Below are 20582 nucleotides of genomic sequence, written 5' to 3'. Positions count from 1 at the left end.
GGCAGATGAAGCAGGAGAAGTAGAAACAGACCATAGCACACAGGCAGATGAAGCAGGAGAAGGAACCAGACCATAGCACACAGGCAGATGACGCAGGAGAAGGAGACAGACCACAGCACACAGGCAGATGAATCAGGAGAAGGAGAGGACGAGCTGGAAATACTCATACATACTGGTGCATAAACCTCCCGACAAAGATAGTATCCTCGAAGGCGATCTATAGTGTCCTCTAGCACTGAGCTCTGAGGCAGGGCTGTCTCAGTCACGCACTTAGCAGACACAGAGAGAGAGGAGTGTTAACTACCATCCACCAATCCTCTTTAAGATAGTTTCCAGGCCTGTGAGGTAGCAGCAGTGTACTTTCCCATTCCAGTCAGACTCTCCCAGTAAGTTTGTTCCGTTCCATTCCCAGTTTGAGAGTGAGAGTCCCAGTAACCAGCTCCAGTTATAGATGCAGGGAGTGTGTTAAATCTTTTAGCAACATACATCACCGACTCTGCTACCTCTCTCGAGGACCCAGCCCAATTGCTCGAATCGCTCCTCCTCTCCTGTCCTGATCATCAACACCTCATCTACCTATCATTCTGACTGAGTTAGGAAGAGATTTAATTTTGTTTTTTTTTAATGTTTATTTTTTTTTATTTTTTATTTTATTTTTTTTTCGGGGGGAAGGATCAGCTTAATATTGCAGATAGATTGTATCTTCTATCAATGTAATTGTCTGCATCACTTCCAATCCCCCATATTTATTTTTATTTTTTATATATATATATTCCCCTTTATTACTTTTCAACCCCACCATCCTTTCCCTACTTGGAGTAAATTAGTGAACAACAACGCCCAGGCCTCTACTTCCGGTCCATACTCACTATCTACACCTTATGGACAGAGTTAATTTTACAATAATTCTATATATATATATATATATATATATATATATATATATATATATATATATATATATATATATATATATATATATATATATATATACACATACATACATACATACATACATACATACATACATACATATACATATATATATATATATATATATATATATATATATACATATATACATCTATTTATTTTTTTTCTCCTGAACTTCTTCTACTCTCAACCTCTCCGATCATCTTCATGATGTCCATCCGGTTTGCCTCTAAATGCCATATCTTTCTAACTGTGCTCCTTCCCAAAAGCTCCCAACATACAACCTATATACTTATTATGGACACAGTATGCTTACATTATTAGCTATCTTTGTTATTATTTGTTGTTATTTGTTATTAGTCCCATCCTTCAACTCTATTCAATACCTCCCATCTATCTCTTAACACCATCCATATAGGATTTCTATTTGCCATATATATTTCAACCATACTGTGATGTTTTACAAAAGTTCTGAACCTTTCTATTCTCATTGCTTCTACAGATTGTGAATTAAAAATAAACATTTTTGCTAAAAGTATTATTATATTATTGATTGATTGACTATGACTTTTCAGATCACCCAGTAATGCTATCTGCAAGGTTAGTTCCAGGTAAATATTGCAATCCTTTAGCCATTCCTGGACCTGTGTCCAAAAACAAGCTACAAATGGACAGAACCAAAACAAATGATCTAATGATTCTATCTCTTCACAGCAAAATCTGCAGAGCTGGGAAGATTGTATCCCCCATATAAATAACATTCTATTGGTAGCAAGAATTTTATATAATAATTTAAATAGAAAGATTCTAATTTTTGAATCCGGTGTCGTTTTGCGTGTCAGTTCATAAACACTATGCCATGGGATCGGTACGTCAAAAGATCTCTTCCCAACTATTTTGCAATCTATATGGGACTGCTGTCAATCCTTTGGTCCTTAAGTGAAACTGATATACTTTTTTATTTATCACAGTTTTCCTTAACCAATTATGTTCTTTAATGCAAGGCCGACAGACAAGTTCCTTACTTTCTCCCCCTTCAACTTTCCTCTTCCACTTTTGCGGTATGGCTGCAATTATTTGGTTGTAATTTTGGGTAGAGCAGACATTTCCATATGTTTTTATGAGCTGCATGTGCGACATAACTCCACCAGTCCTACCGATGATATCATTTACGAAGATTATACCTTTTTTAAACATTCTGTCAATAAATATAGGTTTTTTGTCAATTAGTATATTTGAATTTAACCACAATATTTGTTGCATTATTTGTTCTGTCGTTTCTGGAGGATTAAATTGAAATTGTAACCAACTTTCTATGGCTTGTTTTAGAAATAGTGACATTTGGGAGATTATTTCCTTTTCAAATAACTGAAAGTGAGAGGTTGTAATCTGAATAAAGGGAAAAAGGCCTTTCTTGAACAGTGGGTGAGACAATCTTACTAATTTGCTTGAGAACCAGTTCGGATTTAAGTATAACTTTTGGATGACTGAAGATTTTAGTGATAGGTCTAATGCTTTAATATTTAATAATTTCTGTCCTCCGAATTCATATTCATTATATAAATATGCTCTTTTAATTTTGTCTGGCTTGCCGTTCCAAATAAAATTGAATATTTTTTTGTCATATAATTTAAAAAACTGTTTGCTAGGCGTAGGCAAGACCATAAGCAAATAGGTAAACTGGGATAATACTAAAGAGTTAATCAGGGTGATTTTTCCACAAATTGACAGGTATTTTCCTTTCCATGGTAGTAAGATCTTATCAATTTTTGCTAACTTTCTATTAAAATTTATTGAAGTGAGATCATTTATTTCCTTTGGGATATGTATTCCGAGTATATCCACATCACCATCAGACCATTTTATTGGTAAACTACATGGTAATGTAAAAATTGTATTTTTTAGTGATCCAATACGTAATATAGTACATTTGTCATAATTTGGTTTTAATCCAGAGAGGTTAGAAAATGTATCTAGATCCTCTATGAGGCTGTGGAGGGATTCTAGTTGTGGATCTAAAAGAAAACATGAATCATCTGCGTACAATGACACCTTTGTTTTTAAGCCCTGTATTTCTAATCCTCTGATATTATTATTGGATCTGATTTTAATAGCTAACATCTCGATGGCCACAATAAATAGATATGCCGATAGTGGACAACCTTGTTTCACTCCTCTTGACAGTTTGAAACTTTCTGAGAAATAGCCATTATTTACTATTTTACACCTAGGGTTACTATACATGATTTTGACCCATTTTATAAGAGATTCTCCAAAATTGAAATGCTCCAGGCATTTATATATGAATTCCAGTCGAACTTTATCAAATGCCTTTTCGAAGTCTGCTATGAATAGCAGGCCTGGTTTCCCATATTTTCCATAGTGTTCTATTGTTTCCAATACTTGCCTTATATTGTCTCCAATGTATCTTCCATGTAAAAAACCTGTCTGATTAGAATGAATAATATCCGACAATACCTTTTTAATTCTATGCGCTATACATTTTGCTAGGATTTTTGCATCACAACACTGAAGTGTAAGGGGCCTCCAATTTTGTAAATGGACTGGATCTTTATATTTTCCACTTGTATCCTGTTTCAGTAATAATGAGATCAGACCTTCTTCTTGAGTGTCAGATAATCTACCATTTACATAGGAGTGGTTAAAACATGCTAATAACGGTCCTCTTAGTATTTCAAAAAAGGTTTGGTATACCTCGATTGGTATGCCATCCAACCCTGGAGTTTTCCCGGACTTAAAGTCTTTAATTGCATCCAGAAGTTCCTCCTCTGTAATTTCACCTTCACATGAGTATTTCTGTGTGGCTGTTAATTTGACATTATCAATAGGAAAAAAATCTCTACAATTAGCTTCAGTTAGAGGAGATGGAGGCGACTGAAAAGAAAACATATGCTTAAAATACTTTGTTTCTTCCTTCAAAATATCATTAGGTGAATTATGGGTGACTCCGTCAATTGTAACCAGTTTCATTAAGTTCTTTTTGGTAGCATTCCTATGTTGAAGATTAAAAAAGAATTTTGTGCATTTTTCCCCATATTCCATCCAGTTTGCTTTATTTTTATAATATATTACACTTGATCTTTCTTGAATAAGTTTTTCCATTTCTTTTTGTTTTTCCTCTAATTTATTCTGAGCCTCTATGTTACAGTTTTTATTGCCATCTATCTGTTCTGTTAGACTTTCTATTTCCTTTCTTAGTATAAACTCTTTTGACCTAAATTGCTTTTGTTTTCGAGATGAGTACTGAATTGCATGGCCTCTAAAGGCACATTTAAAGGTGTCCCATACAATAAGGGGATTCGCTGTACCTAAGTTATGTTGGAAAAAGTCAGTTATAAATTCCTTTGTTCTAATTATAAATAAATTATCATCTAATAGGCTTTGATTAAATTTCCAATATCCTCGCCCACGTGGAAATTCAGTCAGAGTAATGTATATGCCTATTATATGATGGTCCGACCGCATTCTGTCCCCTATCAACACTTTTTTTACTTTTGGTGCCAACGAGAATGAGATAAGAAAGAAGTCAAGACGACTAGCTTGATTCAGTCTCCGCCATGTATATCTCACTAGATCAGCATATTTAAGCCTCCATATATCTACTAGTTCTAATGTATCCATGACATTCACAATTTCCTTAAGAGCATGTGGGTGATTGTTTGTGGTGTGATTTCCTTTTCGGTCCATTGAGCTATTTAAAACAGTATTATAATCCCCCACCATAATAATATTGTCTTGAGTTGCTTGCAGGCTTGATAATTTATTATATATATTGTCAAAGAATTGTGGATCATCATTATTTGGTCCGTAAAGGTTAATGAGCCATATCTGTTTATTGTCCAATACCATATTTAAAATAATCCATCTACCTTGCGTATCTATTTGGACAATTTGCACATTCGGATCGAAATTACTATTAATTAATATCATCACCCCTTTTGAATTTCTTAGCCCATGGGAGAAGTATATTTCCCCCCCCCATTCTTTTTTCCACGCTACTTCATCTCGAATTGTTGAATGAGTTTCCTGTATACAATAGATATTATATTCCTTCTCTTTGAGCCATGTAAATATTGTTCTTCTTTTGTTATTATCAGCTAAGCCATTACAATTATAACTGGCTATACTTATTTCACCATACACCATAATGAGATACAAATTTCAAGTCTATTTATCATTATATATATGTTTGTAAATTTACCAATAAAAAATAGCGTAATGATTGAGTGTCCATATAGCTGTACCGTGATATTTGCATTGCTACGGAGTAACCCTTCAATTGTTCTCCACTAATTCCCCCGCTAAAGCCCCTCCCCATCCCAAGTTGAGCCGTCATCCCAGTGATCAGAGTTTGGAAGAGATTAACAAACAGGTGTCTTTGTTCCCCATGAGCCTAATTAAACACAGTCACACACACTTAGGAACCCATGCACGCACGCGCACCATCTGACCCCAATTAGACAGAACCAGCGCATCAGCAACATGAGAAGAGACTGTTGCTTAGTGACAACACCGCTGGACCAGAAGTGTGTGACCAGAGACATAGAACACAACAAAGAAACACTATAAAACAAAACACACACACACACACACACACACACACACACACACACACACACAAACAGAATGGTAGAGGGAGCAGTAGTCTTACTTTAGGTGGTAGCTTGAAGGTTTTTCTTCGTTTCTTTTTGCAGAGCATCAGTCTGTCACGTTCCTGTGCAGAAAGGAGCAATTTAGGATTTCTAGCCTTTGAGATTAGACAACATGCATCGTTTTTGTATGAGAAGGCTCTGATTGACGTGGGACTGATCCTTAACCTGACAAACTAATTGTACTAATCGAGGCCATCATCATCCCCTGTGTGTGGAATACTGGGGACAGAATATAAATACTATTTGATTTAGGCTTGTCAAAATGCGCCCATGGTAAAAAGTGAGACGGGTAGGATTCTTTATGGGAACAACCAGAGTTGGAGAAGGTAAAAATAGTTGTGTGTCCAACACCTGCCCCCAGGTCCGGACATGTTGGGGCAATCCAGAATAATGTAAACAACTTAAAAGGGGAATGGAAACACTTTACGAAATAAATCTAAGCAAAGAGATTTATTCAATCCACTAATAATAAACGTGCATTTGACATAAAACCATTTCTATATTTAGTATTTTGATCGTCGACAAGGTTTATTTGATCTATGGTCAGCACCATTTTAAATTGCCATAGTAACGACTGACGCCAGAGCGTCACTGGCAGGAATCAGCTAATTGTCTGTGGTATGTAGTTTTCGCGCGGAGAGTGAATCGAAGAGAGTGAGGTTAGGTGCAGACAACGAAGATGGCAATAACAAGTAGTAATTCAAACATGAACTGTATAGCACCAGGCTGTAGGAATTGGCTCCAAAATAAATCCCTCGGTAAGCTACCATAGGCTGCCCAAGGACCCACAACTTTTCAAGAAGTGGCTCCATGTCCTGAAGAGGAAGGACGTGTCAGCTCGAGCTAGCAGGATCTGCAGCCAGCACATCGCGGAGGAAGACTTTGCGATGAAGGGCACTTTCGATGCGGCAACCGGGAGTTTCGAATGGAAAGGAGTCATAGGCCTACGTTGAAGCCCTCTGCTTGCCGCTCCATTTTCAATTTCGATGGTTATGTTGTATGGGTTACAGACCGACCATCATCAACATCGCTGACTTCCGAGTCAAGCAAAAGCCGGACTGAACGGAGGCGACGCGAGTCAATGGAACCTGAGGTAACGTTAACCGGTCATGAGTCATGACTGTTGTTGACTAGGCTAGCGTTAGACACTGGACAACTTTGTTGCAACTCTAGTTGAAGGTAACTAGCTAATTGCGTCTGAAGTGTTTTGTGTAACACCCCCCAGCAACTAACGTTAGCAAGTAACTCAACTGCAACTAAAATTGCACTAAAATTGCAACACAGTTTCTCTGTGTAGCCCTGTTATTAGGTAGTTACTGTAGCTAGCTTCCATCTCAGTCAAGTACTGTAATACATTTTGTTGACAGTTTTGTTTTTGGAATGGTTTGTTAGCTCCACCTAATTTAGCTAAACTGAAGTTGACATAGCTAATTTTTGCTGAAAAATAAATGTCCCTGTATTTGCTGTGTGTGTGTGTGTTGACATAGCATACAAGACAGGTAGATTGTTAACGCCAACTGATATATTTGGGTTCAATTGTCTTAACAAAACGTTTGTTTGTTTTCAGGATGACATCTTTATACCTGAAAAGAGTTTCATCCTGGAGGAGACTGTGCAGGAGGAGGCAGAGGAGGTACAAGCAAATCCATGTTATTTTTAAGGCTATTGTTTATTTCCAGACACAGTCTGTCATCCCTGAGGCCATTTTGGATATAAAATGGACAATCTACAGTATATGCAGTGATTCTTGAATATACCTATAGCCTAATAGATGCCTTAATTGTTTTCTACCAACAGGAAAGAACGGTTAGTACAGCATGCCAGACTGTTCCTGTGCTGCGGTGGAGAAGAGGTCCACTGGGACCATCACTAAAGAGCTCGAGGCCCAGCTAGATTGAGCTCACGACCATCAGTATACAACCGAGTCCTGCCCCTATACGCCACAGATGGAGCTGACGGAGAGTGAGATCAACGAAGACCAGAACTCGCTGTATGAACCTGAGCTCAGAATCACAATCATCACAGTGCGAGCCAAGATATACTATCAAAGAGTGTGTGCAAGATCCGAAATACATAGTCTTTGATAGCAAGCTGAAGGAGTTGTTCAATGTCTGCCTTGAGCCAGGATGTCGAGCAGGTGTCATCAGTTCATCCCTGAAAATAAGTGGTTTTGCCATCACCATGGAGACAGTGTGTTGTCGGCCACAGGAGGAAGTGGGAGTCCCAGACCAGTGTGGGAAAGTTGTTTGCAGGGAATCTGTTGATGCCGTCAGCGGTCTCCCTTACTGGCGGCTCCCACTCCACTTTTGTGGAAACATGTCACCTCCTCAGCCTGGTGTCCATGTCACTGTGACAGTTCGCAAACCAACAGAGCATCTACATTGTGCCAGAGGTTAACTACATGTGGACCCAGCACATTGAGGCCATTCTGGCTACAATTGGTGACAGTCCACTAATCGTATCTGGAGACGCACGGTGTGATTCGCCAGGCCTTGTGCCTCCTTTGGCACTTACACCATCCTGGACTCTGCTTCCCACCTGATCCTCGCCCAGGAGACTGTGCATGTGACCGAAGTGAAGAACAGCTACTGGTTGGAGACGGAGGGATTAGAGAGATGCCTGCAACACGTTGAGGTCAGCTATAGCCTAACCTATATTTTGTAGCTAGCCTAAGGGATGTAAGTGTGTATTTGGTGGCTGTATGAAGAGGACATAGGTACCTTTAGGAGAATAATAATTTGTAAGTCGCTCTGGATAAGAGCGTCTGCTAAATGACGTAAATGTAAATGTAATAATAAAATCATTATTACTAACAGGCCCATGGATGCAGTATTGAAACTCTGGCCACTGACAGGCATCCAAGTGTGAGGGTGCACTTGAGGGACTCACATGCTGATATCTGGCATGAGTATGACCTGTGACACATTGCCAAAGGTGTGAGGAAAAAGCTGGTGGCCATTGGGAAGCCAGAAGTACTGTCATATATTTTATAGTAAAGTCAGAACTATATGATTATGATGATTCAAGTCAGTGACACAGGGGTCTCACTTATTCCCTGTGTCTCAGGTACTGCCATGGGTGAGGGCATTAACACACCACTTGTGGTACTGTGCCACGACTGCTGGTGGGAGTGTCCAGGTGCTAAAAGAAAAGTGGATCACTGAAGTTCACCACATCACAAAACCCTTGTTTTTGTTTTTTTGTGCATTCCTATGTGAATAATTACAACCGATTGATTTAATAAAATCAGTAACAGTATAATTGTAGTAGCCTACTTATTAATCTCTAGTTACATTAATTTGATATTTTCTTTTGTATGTGACAAAGTGTGTTCAGACAGGTGAACTCGAGAGTGTACATGCCCTGTACACTAAATACGTGCCCAAGAGGAACAAGTTCGGCCAGCAGGGGATGGTCACAAGACTCCAAGTGGCTGCCTTGGACCACAATTATTCGGTGGACAGACAGCAGGCTCCAACAAAGGAGGGAGTGCTCCGTTTCAAGCAAGAGTTCTCCAAGGCTGCCAGGGCGTTTGTGGTGAAACCCATCAAGGAGGAGAAGACATGGTGTTTCCGGTCTGAGCTCCAACACGGCATCGTTGACCGCTGTGCCAATGGTAAGATGTAGACATAGAGAGAAATTACCTAAAATGATTTGTGTAACTTCTATCTGGCTCTAGGACCATCCCAGCGGACTCTCCTGAGTGCCCAAAGAGAGAGAGTGGTGGTCACTTTGGGGGAGCGGGCTGGTGTTCCGAAAATGGAGAAGGAGCAGGCCATTCAACAGCGAATTCAAAGATACACACATCCATAAAGGGAATCGGAGTGGAATTGTTTTTCCACTGATTTTTTTACTCGTTTCAACGAAAGTGCTACCTTGTCCCAGACCTGCTGTTTCGACTCTCTCTCTCCCGGATCTGCTGTCTCAACCTATGAATGCTCAGCTATGAAAAGCCAACTGACATTTGCTCCTGAGGTGTTGAACTGTTGCACCCTCTATAACCACTGTGGTTATATTTTTTATGTAAAAAAGAGCTTTGTAAAATACATTTGATTGATTGATTGCTGTGCTGCATGCTGTGTATAAATAACGGTCTCAGTGATGTGACATTTTTATAGTATCCGTAACATATTTTGGTGTGTATTTAATCTCCAATATACCTTATTAAAGTGGCAATTAGCATTAGAAACAATAACAAAGGGACTCCCTGCTCCTCTTTCGGTAAAAAGCTGAGGGATGGGGCTGGAGAAATGTAACCACTCTCAAATTCATAGACAGAGCTATTGATGCAAGGACTGACCATCCATGATATCAACATTATAGTTTCAACTATGTTTTGAGGCTATACTGTGTTTGTTTACATTTTCTTTGTTTACAAACGTTGGAGCTTATATTTGGGGTTCTGGTGGGGTACGACAGTTGAACTAAGCTCATGAGGCATTTATAAATTAGATTATTCAAAAATCAATGGTTACATATCATACATTTATAAGTGCAAAAATGGATGTAGTAACTACTGATTGCCCCTTTAAGGTATGCTGCTGTTTGTCTATTGATCTTGTGCATGAGGCAAAGACTTGCAATCACAAGCCTTTCATGTGAATCCTCTTCTCTTCTTGGAACTTGTAAAAACACCTTAATAACCCTGTAATTGACTATGTATTTTGTAATCCCGTTTCTATTATCTATTTCCACTACCATGTACCCAGTTCGCTTTGGATAAAGGCGTCTGCTAAATGGCATATATTATACAATTCTCCTTTGACTCCAACTAGCTGTCCAGTGTAGTTACCATTCCTTTCCAATAGATGGCAGCCAAAGCTAGTTGAAGTCACTACTCTAGCAACAGGGACTCTGGGTTAGTGTGTGTTGAAAGTAGTTTTATCTTCAAAGCAAGTTTATCTGGTTAAGCTTGAACCTGTTGTTATAGTGGACAAGCAAACTAATATCATTTTTACATAAGGCGCATGTGTTAGGCCTATGTCTTGAAAAAAATTACAACATGCTAGATTTACTAAATGAACTGGTTTTATTCAAACTCAAACCCTATGTAAATGCCACGCCGTACACCTCGTCCAATTATCCCTTGTGCCCATAGGGTGAACTGGCGATAAGCTGCCAGCCTGTATGCTCTCCAAACAAAATCATAAGAAAAGTTAGTCTGATACCGAAACTAAATCACAATGCATGATTTTTCATTAATCATGATGCTGTCTGCGATGGTTGTCGAATCAAAAGGTGAATGCGTTACCATAGCGCTGGTGATAAACATCGTTATAGGTTACTGATTATATATATTGAGCACCTACCCACTACTGATGTTAACTTTAAACAATTTATAATCAAGGAACATTTCAGCAATTATTTAACTGGCATACTGGCTGCTGACTGGTCGAGTAACTTCTTCTGCCAGGAAGTCCTTCATAAGGATTATTGACACGTCCAATACGTCGCCATCCAGACAGACTGACAGGAACCTCTGACTGGATGTAATACAGCCACCATCCGCTAGGATTTTGTGCTGTATCGCCACCATCTCTCTACAACACACACACTCTAGCCATTATCTGGCAGCATCCGAACTCACACCAGTTTGTGTCACCGCTACGCCGACCCTCTAGCTGAGGTGTTTCAGGCGGCATATCTGTATTGTTACTGCTACGAGAACAAACTCTGATCTGGGGCAACGATCTGCTCAAACATGAACAGCTTCAGTAGGTTTATTGGCTCCCTAACTAACATTATTTCATTCTCTGATATAAACTAATTCTCAGACTTACATTTACATCATTTAGCAGACGCTCTTATCCAGAGCGACTTACAAATTGGTGCATTCACCTTATAGCCAGTGGGATAACCACTTTACAATATGTTTTTCTTTTTTGGGGGGTGGGGTAAGGGGGGGTAGAATGATTACTTTATCCTATCCCAGGTATTCCTTAAAGAGGTGGGGTTTCAAGTATCTCCGGAAGGTGGTGAGTGACTCTGCTGTCCAGGCGTCGTGAGGGAGCTTGTTCCACCATTGGGGTGCCAGAGCAGCGAACAGTTTTGACTGGGCTGAGCGGGAACTGTGCTTCCGCAGAGGTAGGGGGGCCAGCAGGCCAGAGGTGGATGAACGCAATGCCCTCGTTTGGGTGTAGGGACTGATCAGAGCCTGAAGGTACGGAGGTGCCGTTCCCCTCACAGCTCCATAGGCTAGCACCATGGTCTTGTAGCAGATGCGAGCTTCAACTGGAAGCCAGTGAAGTGTGCGGAGGAGCGGGGTGACGTGAGAGAACTTGGGAAGGTTGAACAACAGACGGTCTGCGGCATTCTGGATGAGTTGTAGGGGTTTAATGGCACAGGCAGGGAGCCCAGCCAACAGCGAGTTGCAGTAATACAGACGGGAGATGACAAGTGCCTGGATTAGAACCTGTGCCGCTTCCTGTGTAAGGCAGGGTCGTACTCCGAATGTTGTAGAGCATGAACCTACAGGATCGGGTCACCGCCTTGATGTTAGCGGAGAACGACAGGGTGTTGTCCAGGGTCACGCCAAGGCTCTTTAGACTCTGGGAGGAGGACACAACGGAGTTGTCAACCGTGATGGCGAGATCATGGAACGGGCAGTCCTTCCCCGGGAGGAAGAGCAGCTCCATCTTGCCGAGGTTCAGCTTGAGGTGGTGATCCGTCATCCACACTGATATGTCTGCCAGATATGCAGAGATGCGATTCGCCACCTGGTTATCAGAAGGGGGAAAGGAGAAGATTAGTTGTGTGTCGTCTGCGTAGCAATGATAGGAGAGGCCATGTGAGGATATGACAGAGCCAAGTGACTTGGTGTATAGCGAGAATAGGAGAGGGCCTAGAACTGAGCCCTGGGGGACACCAGTGGTGAGAGCACGTGGTGCGGAGACAGATTCTCGCCACGCCACTTGGTAGGAGCGACCTGTCAGGTAAGACGCAATCCAAGAGTGAGCCGCGCCGGAGATGCCCAACTCAGTGAGGGTGGAGAGGAGGATCTGATGGTTCACAGTATCAAAGGCAGCAGACAGGTCTAGAAGGACAAGAGCAGAGGAGAGAGAGTTAGCTTTAGCAGTGCGGAGAGCCTCCGTGACACAGAGAAGAGCAGTCTCAGTTGAATGACCAGTCTTGAAACCTGACTGGTTTGGATCAAGAAGGTAATTCTGAGAGAGATAGCAAGAGAGTTGGCTAAAGACGGCACGCTCAAGAGTTTTGGAGAGAAAAGAAAGAAGGAATACTGGTCTGTAGTTGTTGACATCGGAGGGATCGAGTGTTTTTTGAGAAGGGGTGCAACTCTCCCTCTCTTGAAGACGGAAGGGACATAGTCAGCGGTCAAGGATGTGTTGATGAGCGAGGTGAGGTAAGGGAGAAGGTCTCCGGAAATGGACTTGGAGCTACTCGGTAAATTCAGCCATTTTGGAGAGTTCCAAATTTTTCTCTCCTGCCAGTGAAGCAACAATGCCAATATGGCGATTTACAGTTAGTTAGCTGGGGTAATACATCCTAGTGTTTCCATTCCCCTATAAAATCAGCAGCAAGGAGCCAGCAGAACATCACTGTGCTAATGAGTAAATTAGCAACAGGCTCGGATTAAAGGTGATTAGAGCAGAGAGAGGGCAGTGAGTGGCTGGCTGGCGAGAGGGTCTGGAGGGCAGCCCAAGGGTACAGAAGACCAACATGTTACCAAACAGTACACTCACCCTAGCGGCAGACATTTTATTCCACTGTTTCAATGTACTGTAGTAAAATACAACAACATGTCTGCCTGTTTGTTTAAGAACCCATGAGCTAGGCGGGTGCCCATATTCACTAATCTCACTACAATATGATTCTGTCAATGCCCTGTTGTTTGGAAGTTCTGGTGGTTTAAAGATCAGGTAAACTGCAATGACGGAGTGTCTCCCTGACCTGCGTGAGCTCGTCGATGATGCCTCGTTGCTCGGCAACCTGCAGCTTGAGGAACTCTACTTCCTGTTCCTCGTGGGCCTGACTTAGGTCTGTCAGTGAGGTAGGCCTCTTCAGCTGCTGAGGCTGCTGGGTACAAGAGTGCACTTTCTCCTTCTGAGGGGGAGAGGGAGGGAGGAAGAGAGAGAGGGAAGGAGGGAGAGAGAGGAGGGAGGGAGAGAAGGGGAAGGGGGTGGGAGGGAGAGAGGGGGAAGGGGGTGAGAGGGGGGGGAAGGGGGTGAGAGGGGGGGGAAGGGAGAGAGGGAGGGGGGAAGGGAGAGAGGGAGGGGGAAGGGAGAGAGGAAGTGGGAAAGAGAGAGATGGAGGTGAGGAGGGAGATATTCTCAGGGGTAAGCGACTCGAGTGTGAGGTCGAGAGAGAGATGCTTTGAAGCTTTTGACTCAGGGAGGGAGGGGGAGAGAGGGAGGGAGGGGGGGGAGAGAGAGAGGGAGAGAGAGAGGGAGGGGGGAGGGAGGGAGAGGGGAGAGAGGAGAGAGAGGGAGGGAAGGGGGAGAGAGAGGGGGGGGGGGGGGGAGGGAGGGAGGGAGGGGGGAGAGAGGGAGGGGAGAGGGGAAGAGAGAGAGGGAGGGGGAAAGAGAGAGATGGAGGTGAGGAGAGAGACATTCTCAGGGGTAAGCGACTCGAGTGTGAGGTCGAGAGAGAGATGCTTTGAAGCTTTTGACTCAATTTAGCATGGGGGTCTGCTTTACAAATTGATGGAAAGTGGTGTTTGGGGAAAAACATAAGAATGCTATTTGGCCCTAAACAGAGAGTACACAGTGGCAGAATACCTGACCACTGTGACTGACCCTAAATGAAGGAAAGCTTTGACTATGTACAGACTCAGTGAGCATAGCCTTGCTATTGAGAAAGGTCGCCGTAGGCACACTGCCCACAAAATAAGGTGAAAACTGAGCTGCACTTCCTAACCTCCTGCCAAATGTATTACTATATTAGAGACACATATTTCCCTCAGATTACACAGACCCTCAAAGAATTCGAAAACAAATCCAATTTTGATAAACTCCCATATCTATTGGGTGAAATACCACAGTGTGCAATCACAGCAGCAAGATTTGTGACCTGTTGCCACAAGAAAAGGGCAACCAGTGAAGAACAAACACCATTGTAAATACAACCCATATTTATGTTTATTTATTTTCCCTTTTGTACTTGAACTATTTGCACATCGTTACAACACTGTATATAGACATAATATGACATTTGAAATGTCTCTATTATTTTGGAACTTCTGAGTGTAATATTTACTGTTCACTTTTTATTGTTTATTTCACTTTGGTTTATCCATTTCACTTGCTCTGGCAATGTAAACATATGTTTCCCATGCCAATAAAGCCCCTGGAATTGAATTGAATTGAATTGAGAGAGAGAGAGAGAGAGAGACAGCATTTCCTGAACCGTGACTCATTACTTTAACTTGTGCAATGTGGCTTTGTAATCAAGGAGAAATGCAAATACTGATTCACACAGATACTGGCTAACATCTCTTGTAGGGCTCTTGCCCTTTCCTTAGATGACCACTGGAGGTCTCCCTTTGCCTCCATTTCACATGGTCCCTACAATGTGGTTCCTCTTAATCCATTCAGAAATATCAAAGCATTGCCTATACTTCTGTTACACTTATCAACATTGTCCTCCCCTAGTCATGAAGGAGATGAGACAAGGAAAGGAGACAAGCAAAGTAGACCAAGAAGGTTATGTCTGGTTCCCTCACCATCTCTGCGTTCCCTCTGCTGAGGTTCTTGAGTTTATCCTCCATGCGCTGCAGAGTCTGTTGGAGATCATTGTTCTTCTTCGACATCCTCTTATATTTATCTAAGAGCGGCTTCATCTGACTCTCTGCCTCACGCACCCGCTTCAACTGACAGATGAAGGGAGAGATGGAAGGAGAGAGAGAGCGAGAGAGATGGAAGGAGAAAGAAAGAGAAAAATACAGAAATCGATAGATGAGATATGTAGACTGACAAGTTATTTCCATATACCTGCATATTTCCATAACATCCCTTCAATGTTCCCATAATGTCCCTACAATGTTCCGTTATCCACCAAGTGATTTTCTGCAGGTGTGTGTGTTCCTCACCAGTTCATTCCTCTCATCAGCCAGCAGTGTGTTTCTGTCCTCCAGCTTCCTGGTAACAGAGTGGAGCTCAGCTATCTTCAGCTGGAACCTCCTCGCATCGCGAAGTTCTTCCACCTCCTGAGAGAGAGAGAGAGAGAGGGGGGGGGTGGAAAGATGGAGAGAGAGAGGGGGGGGGAGACGGAAAGATAGAGAAAGAGAGCGAGAGAGAGAGAGAGAGAGAGAGAGAGAGAGACAGAACATGGAGGAGATTATTAAGGACGAAGACAATGTGTTAATAAGTTGACCACCAGGTTTTTGGAAAATGCCATGCCAGTAAAATGTGTGTGTGCACGAGTGTGTGCTTGCGTGTACCTGTGTATTTGTGTGTGTGTGTGTGTGTACGCGTGCTTGTGTTTGTGCGTACCTGCCTGCGTGCGTGTGTATTTTCATGGGGCTGTCCTCACCTGGTTGTTGAGGTAGTCAGCGGTGTCCCCCAGGGCAGGGACCACCTCTCTCTTGGGGCTGCTGTGGTGCCTCTCTGCCTCCCTGACGTGACCCAGCTGTTCATCCAGAGCCTCCTTCTGCAGCTGGAGCTTCTGGGCGTAACCAGCCTGCACCCCCAGCTCCCTCTCCAACGCTGACACCACACGGTCCTTCCCCTTCAACTCATCCATCTAGTGAGAGGACAGATGGGAGGATGGAGAGAAGGAGAGAGAGACAAATATAGTGAGGAGAGATGAGAGGATGGAGAGAAGGAGAGAAAGAGAGACAAATATAGTGAGGAGAGGAGAGAGAGAGAAGGACAGCGAGAGAGAGATAGTGTGATGGTGAGAACGAGACAGAGAGAAAAGGTGACACACCTTCACTCTGGAACTCTTTAGCCTTATCCCTAGCTGCTCTCACTCTCCTTCTCCAACCCATTGCTCTCCTCCTTCAAAACCAGCTCATTCTCCTCCAACCACAGACCAGTGCACCAACAAATTATACGACACCAACATTGTTGAGAGAAATTAATTCATGAATCTTAGTTCACCTCTCTTCTCTCATCCTTTCCTCATCTCCCTCCCCTCTCTCTTCCTATCCCCCTCTATAATATAGCCGTGGCTGTAAAGCAGCTACAGAGATCTCTTTTATGGCCCTGTCTTTTCACTGTTCTTCTGTGCTGTAGTTAATCAGTCTCTGTGTTATCTGGGTCACTGTTAAATACAGCTGGAGATTAACATAGAGAGCTTGAATTGCACTCTACCCTATCAGATTATTACAGTAAGTTCAAGATAAACTTCAGTAGAAGTGCATGCAGGGAACTCCGCAGAACGAGATCTGATGAATAAGTCTATTGTTAGACAGTGGTTCCCATTTCAGTTAGCTATGGTTAATGGTTTATGGTCATCATTTGGTTTGGAGTTTGGTTCACTTTCAGGTCACTCACCAGACCAGACACTCCATTCTTGCACATGGACTTGTGTGATGTGGGTTAGGATCGATCAGGAGTTATGATTTGTGATCGGGGTTATGGTTTGCAGACAGGCACGTGGTGTGCGGTCATGTTACAATTAACTCACCACCCGGCGGATGTCTCTCTCACAGTCTCTCTTGATGCGGTTGATCTCATCCTGGTGCTGCTGATAGGCTGTTCGGAGGTCGGCTGCTTTGGCCTTGTCTGCCTGCAGCGCGTTAGACAGAGCCTCCTCAACCTGCTTCCGTGCAGTCTCCTGCTTCAGGATCTGGGGGGGAACACAGTTAGTGTATAACGTTACACTTCCCATCTAGTATACACTTCCAAGTATACGCCCCCTGAAGCAATTAAGATGATTCGGGAGATAGTAATGTCACATGACTTTTAGAAACAAAAAAGTCACCCTGAACAACAACTTTCAAAACCAGACTAATCACAGGCTTGAAACTTCTTATTCTGAAAACAAGGCATCTACCTGTGAGGGGAGTCTAGCTGGTAGTAGAAAGAATTAACAGTAGCCTAACCCAAACCAGGCTAGGATTCTGATTGACCATGGGGGAAAAAACGACTGCGCAAATACCACAATGCAGGTTGGATTCAAGTTGAGCCCCCAGGCCAGCCTACCTCCTGCTGCAGTTTGAGTCTCTCCCCATCGAAGGACCTCCTGGCCTCCTCCCGGGCCTCCCCTAGCAGGGCACTCTTCAGCTTGTCAGCAGCACCGTCTCTCAGTGCATGGACCAGCCCCTGCAGCCGCTGTACCTCCCCGTCACGGATCTTAATGGTACGCGCCAGCTCCAACTCGTGTTGCCGTGCCAACGCCTCGCGGGCCGTGGCCAGCTCGCGGAGCTTCTCCTCGTGCAGTTTGGCGCGGAGGTCGGTGAGGACCACCGTGTGTTTGTGTTGTTCCAGTTCCCTGACCTGCCTCTGCTCCTGGAGACGCTCTCTCAGCTTAGAGACCTACCCAGGGGAGGGAGAGGGATAGAGGAGGGTGGGATAGAGGAGAGGGGAGGAGAGAGGAGGGTGGAGGGTGGGATAGAGGAGAGGGGAGGAGAGAGGAGGGTGGAGGGTGGGATAGAGGAGAGGGGAGGAGAGAGGAGGGTGGAGGGTGGGATAGAGGAGAGGAGAGGGGAGGGAGAGGAGGGGGGAGGAGAGAGGAGGGTGGGATAGAGGAGAGGGGGGAGAGAGGAGGGTGGGATAGAGGAGAGGGAGGAGAGAGGAGGGTGGGATAGAGGAGATGGAGGAGAGAGGAGGGTGGGATAGAGGAGAGGGGAGGGAGAGGAGGGTGGAATAGAGGAGAGGGGAGGAGAGAGGAGGGTGGGATAGAGGAGGAAAGAGGAGGGTGGGATAGAGGAGAGGGGAGGGAGAGGAGGGTGGAATAGAGGAGAGGGGAGGAGAGAGGAGGGTGGGATAGAGGAGATGGAGGAGAGAGGAGGGTGGGATAGAGGAGAGGGGAGGGAGAGGAGGGTGGAATAGAGGAGAGGGGAGGGAGAGGAGGGTGGAATAGAGGAGAGGGGAGGAGAGAGGAGGGTGGGATAGAGGAGAGGGAGGAGAGAGGAGGGTGGGATAGAGGAGAGGGGAGGAGAGAGGAGGGTGGGATAGAGGAGAGGGGAGGAGAGAGGAGGGTGGGATAGAGGAGATGGGAGGAGAGAGGAGGGTGGGATAGAGGAGGAAAGAGGAGGGTGGGATAGAGGAGAGGGGAGGAGAGAGGAGGGTGGGATAGAGGAGATGGGAGGAGAGAGGAGGGTGGGATAGAGGAGGAGAGAGGAGGGTGGGATAGAGGAGAGGGGAGGAGAGAGGAGGGTGGGATAGAGGAGATGGGAGGAGAGAGGAGGGTGGGATAGAGGAGGAGAGAGGAGGGTGGGATAGAGGAGAGGGAGGAGAGAGGAGGGTGGGATAGAGGAGAGGGGAGGAGAGAGGAGGGTGGAATAGAGGAGATGGGAGGAGAGAGGAGGGTGGGATAGAGGAGAGGGGAGGAGAGAGGAGGGTGGGATAGAGGAGGGAATAGGAAAAAGAGATATAATTATTCTTAATAGTATCATTAACAGTAGATCACAAAATACCAACAGATAATGATATCATTATCAACATCATCAATTTCATCCTTATTACCTTGCCCTTCTCCTGCTGCAGTTCTATCTGGATGTCCATCAGCTTGTTCCGAAGCTCCTCATTGGCTGTCTGCACAAAGTCGCCCATGACCTCAGTCCTCTCCTTCCCGCGCGTCTTCTTGGGATGCGGGGCTGAGGTGGGCGTGGTCGATGACATCGTCTGCCCAATCAGAGGGCACAGCTCAGAGTGGATGAGTAAGTGGAGGAGAGGAGAGTCAGGCGCTGCTCTTTCTCCCCACAGAGTCTTTCTTATGCACCTTCATCATCCTCATCTACATCACTGGCTGGGGATCCCTGTCTGTCCTGCAGAGAGGCAAAGAGAGAGGCAGAGAGAGAGCGAGAGATGGAGAGAGCAAGAGATAGAGAGAACAAGAGAGAGAGGAACAACAGATTATTAACAGCACTGAGTATGTTTACATGCACACTAATAATTTGATATTAAACTGATTATGGCTGTAGTGATGTAAACACTTTACTCTGCTTATCTTAATCGGCGTAAGGTCAAAATCGAAGTAAGCATACGCCGATTAAAACACCTGGTTTTCAAAACAATCTATCAAATTATTAGGACATGTAAACAGCTTAAATCGGCATTCCAGCGGTATATTTGATGTGCCAGCATCAGTAGCTCAAGCCTCCCTCTTATGTTCGGAAAAACAAAGTATTCATCGTAGAAATAGTTTTCCCATTCAAACTTTATAGGCTTCCCCAAAATAACATGGTCGCTGTGGTAGAACGTTTATTCTGATTGGTGATTTAAGTCCCATCAGGTAGCCTGATTTCAGATGTGTCCATGGAAACAGGATTATTAGGGAAATTGTTCTTCTTGCAAAGCATGTAAACGTTTTAAACAAACTATTATATTAATCTGACTATCCACAGTCATGATATTATTGTGTTCATTTACCAATACTCATTGTTAGAGGCTACATTACATTACTAAAAAGTGAATGCCTTAGATATGAGAGCCAACAAGCATTGTGTGTAAATAAAATCATAGGCCAGCACAGTGGAGCCTGAGTAAAATATTATATTTTGAGACCTAGAAACATACACACACACACACACACGTGCAGAAGCGTCATGCCCATAGGGTCAAGTGCCCCCCTCAGATTTGTCCTGTTTAAAAAAACACACAGACATACATACTACCAGTCAAAAGTTTGGACACACCTACTCATTCAAGAGTTTTTCTTTATTTTTACATTGTAGAATAATAGTGAAGACATCAAAACTATGAAATAACACATATGGAATCATGTAGTAACCAAAAAAGTGTTAAACAAATATGTTTTATATTTGAGATTCTTCAAATATCTGGGCTAGCTAAAGCCAATATGGACTTGGTCTTTTACCAAATAGGGCTATCTTCTGTATACCCCCCCCCC

The 20582-nt window shown here is 43.7% G+C and overlaps 1 protein-coding gene across 1 annotated transcript in view; it reads right to left on the bottom strand.

The window, feature by feature from the left end:
- The window catches only part of LOC311105241 (janus kinase and microtubule-interacting protein 1-like), a gene marked incomplete at both ends in the record, with an annotated part of 30570 nt that extends 11219 nt beyond the window's left edge, over nucleotides 1-19351 (bottom strand). Inside the window, 8 exons of the mRNA XM_084147324.1 lie at nucleotides 5606-5668; nucleotides 13515-13667; nucleotides 15286-15432; nucleotides 15652-15768; nucleotides 16095-16304; nucleotides 17193-17354; nucleotides 17711-18043; nucleotides 19196-19351. Coding sequence (XP_084003450.1) covers nucleotides 5606-5668; nucleotides 13515-13667; nucleotides 15286-15432; nucleotides 15652-15768; nucleotides 16095-16304; nucleotides 17193-17354; nucleotides 17711-18043; nucleotides 19196-19351 — 1341 coding nt within the window. The remainder of the gene's footprint in view (nucleotides 1-5605; nucleotides 5669-13514; nucleotides 13668-15285; nucleotides 15433-15651; nucleotides 15769-16094; nucleotides 16305-17192; nucleotides 17355-17710; nucleotides 18044-19195) is intronic.
- Between the last annotated feature and the right edge of the window lie 1231 nt (nucleotides 19352-20582).

The sequence above is a fragment of the Coregonus lavaretus genome (assembly GCF_964263955.1).
Source record: "Coregonus lavaretus genome assembly, chromosome: 29".
Classification (NCBI taxonomy): domain Eukaryota; kingdom Metazoa; phylum Chordata; class Actinopteri; order Salmoniformes; family Salmonidae; genus Coregonus; species Coregonus lavaretus.
Note: the sequence above shows the minus strand (reverse complement) of the source record. Positions and strands in the feature narration are given on the sequence as shown.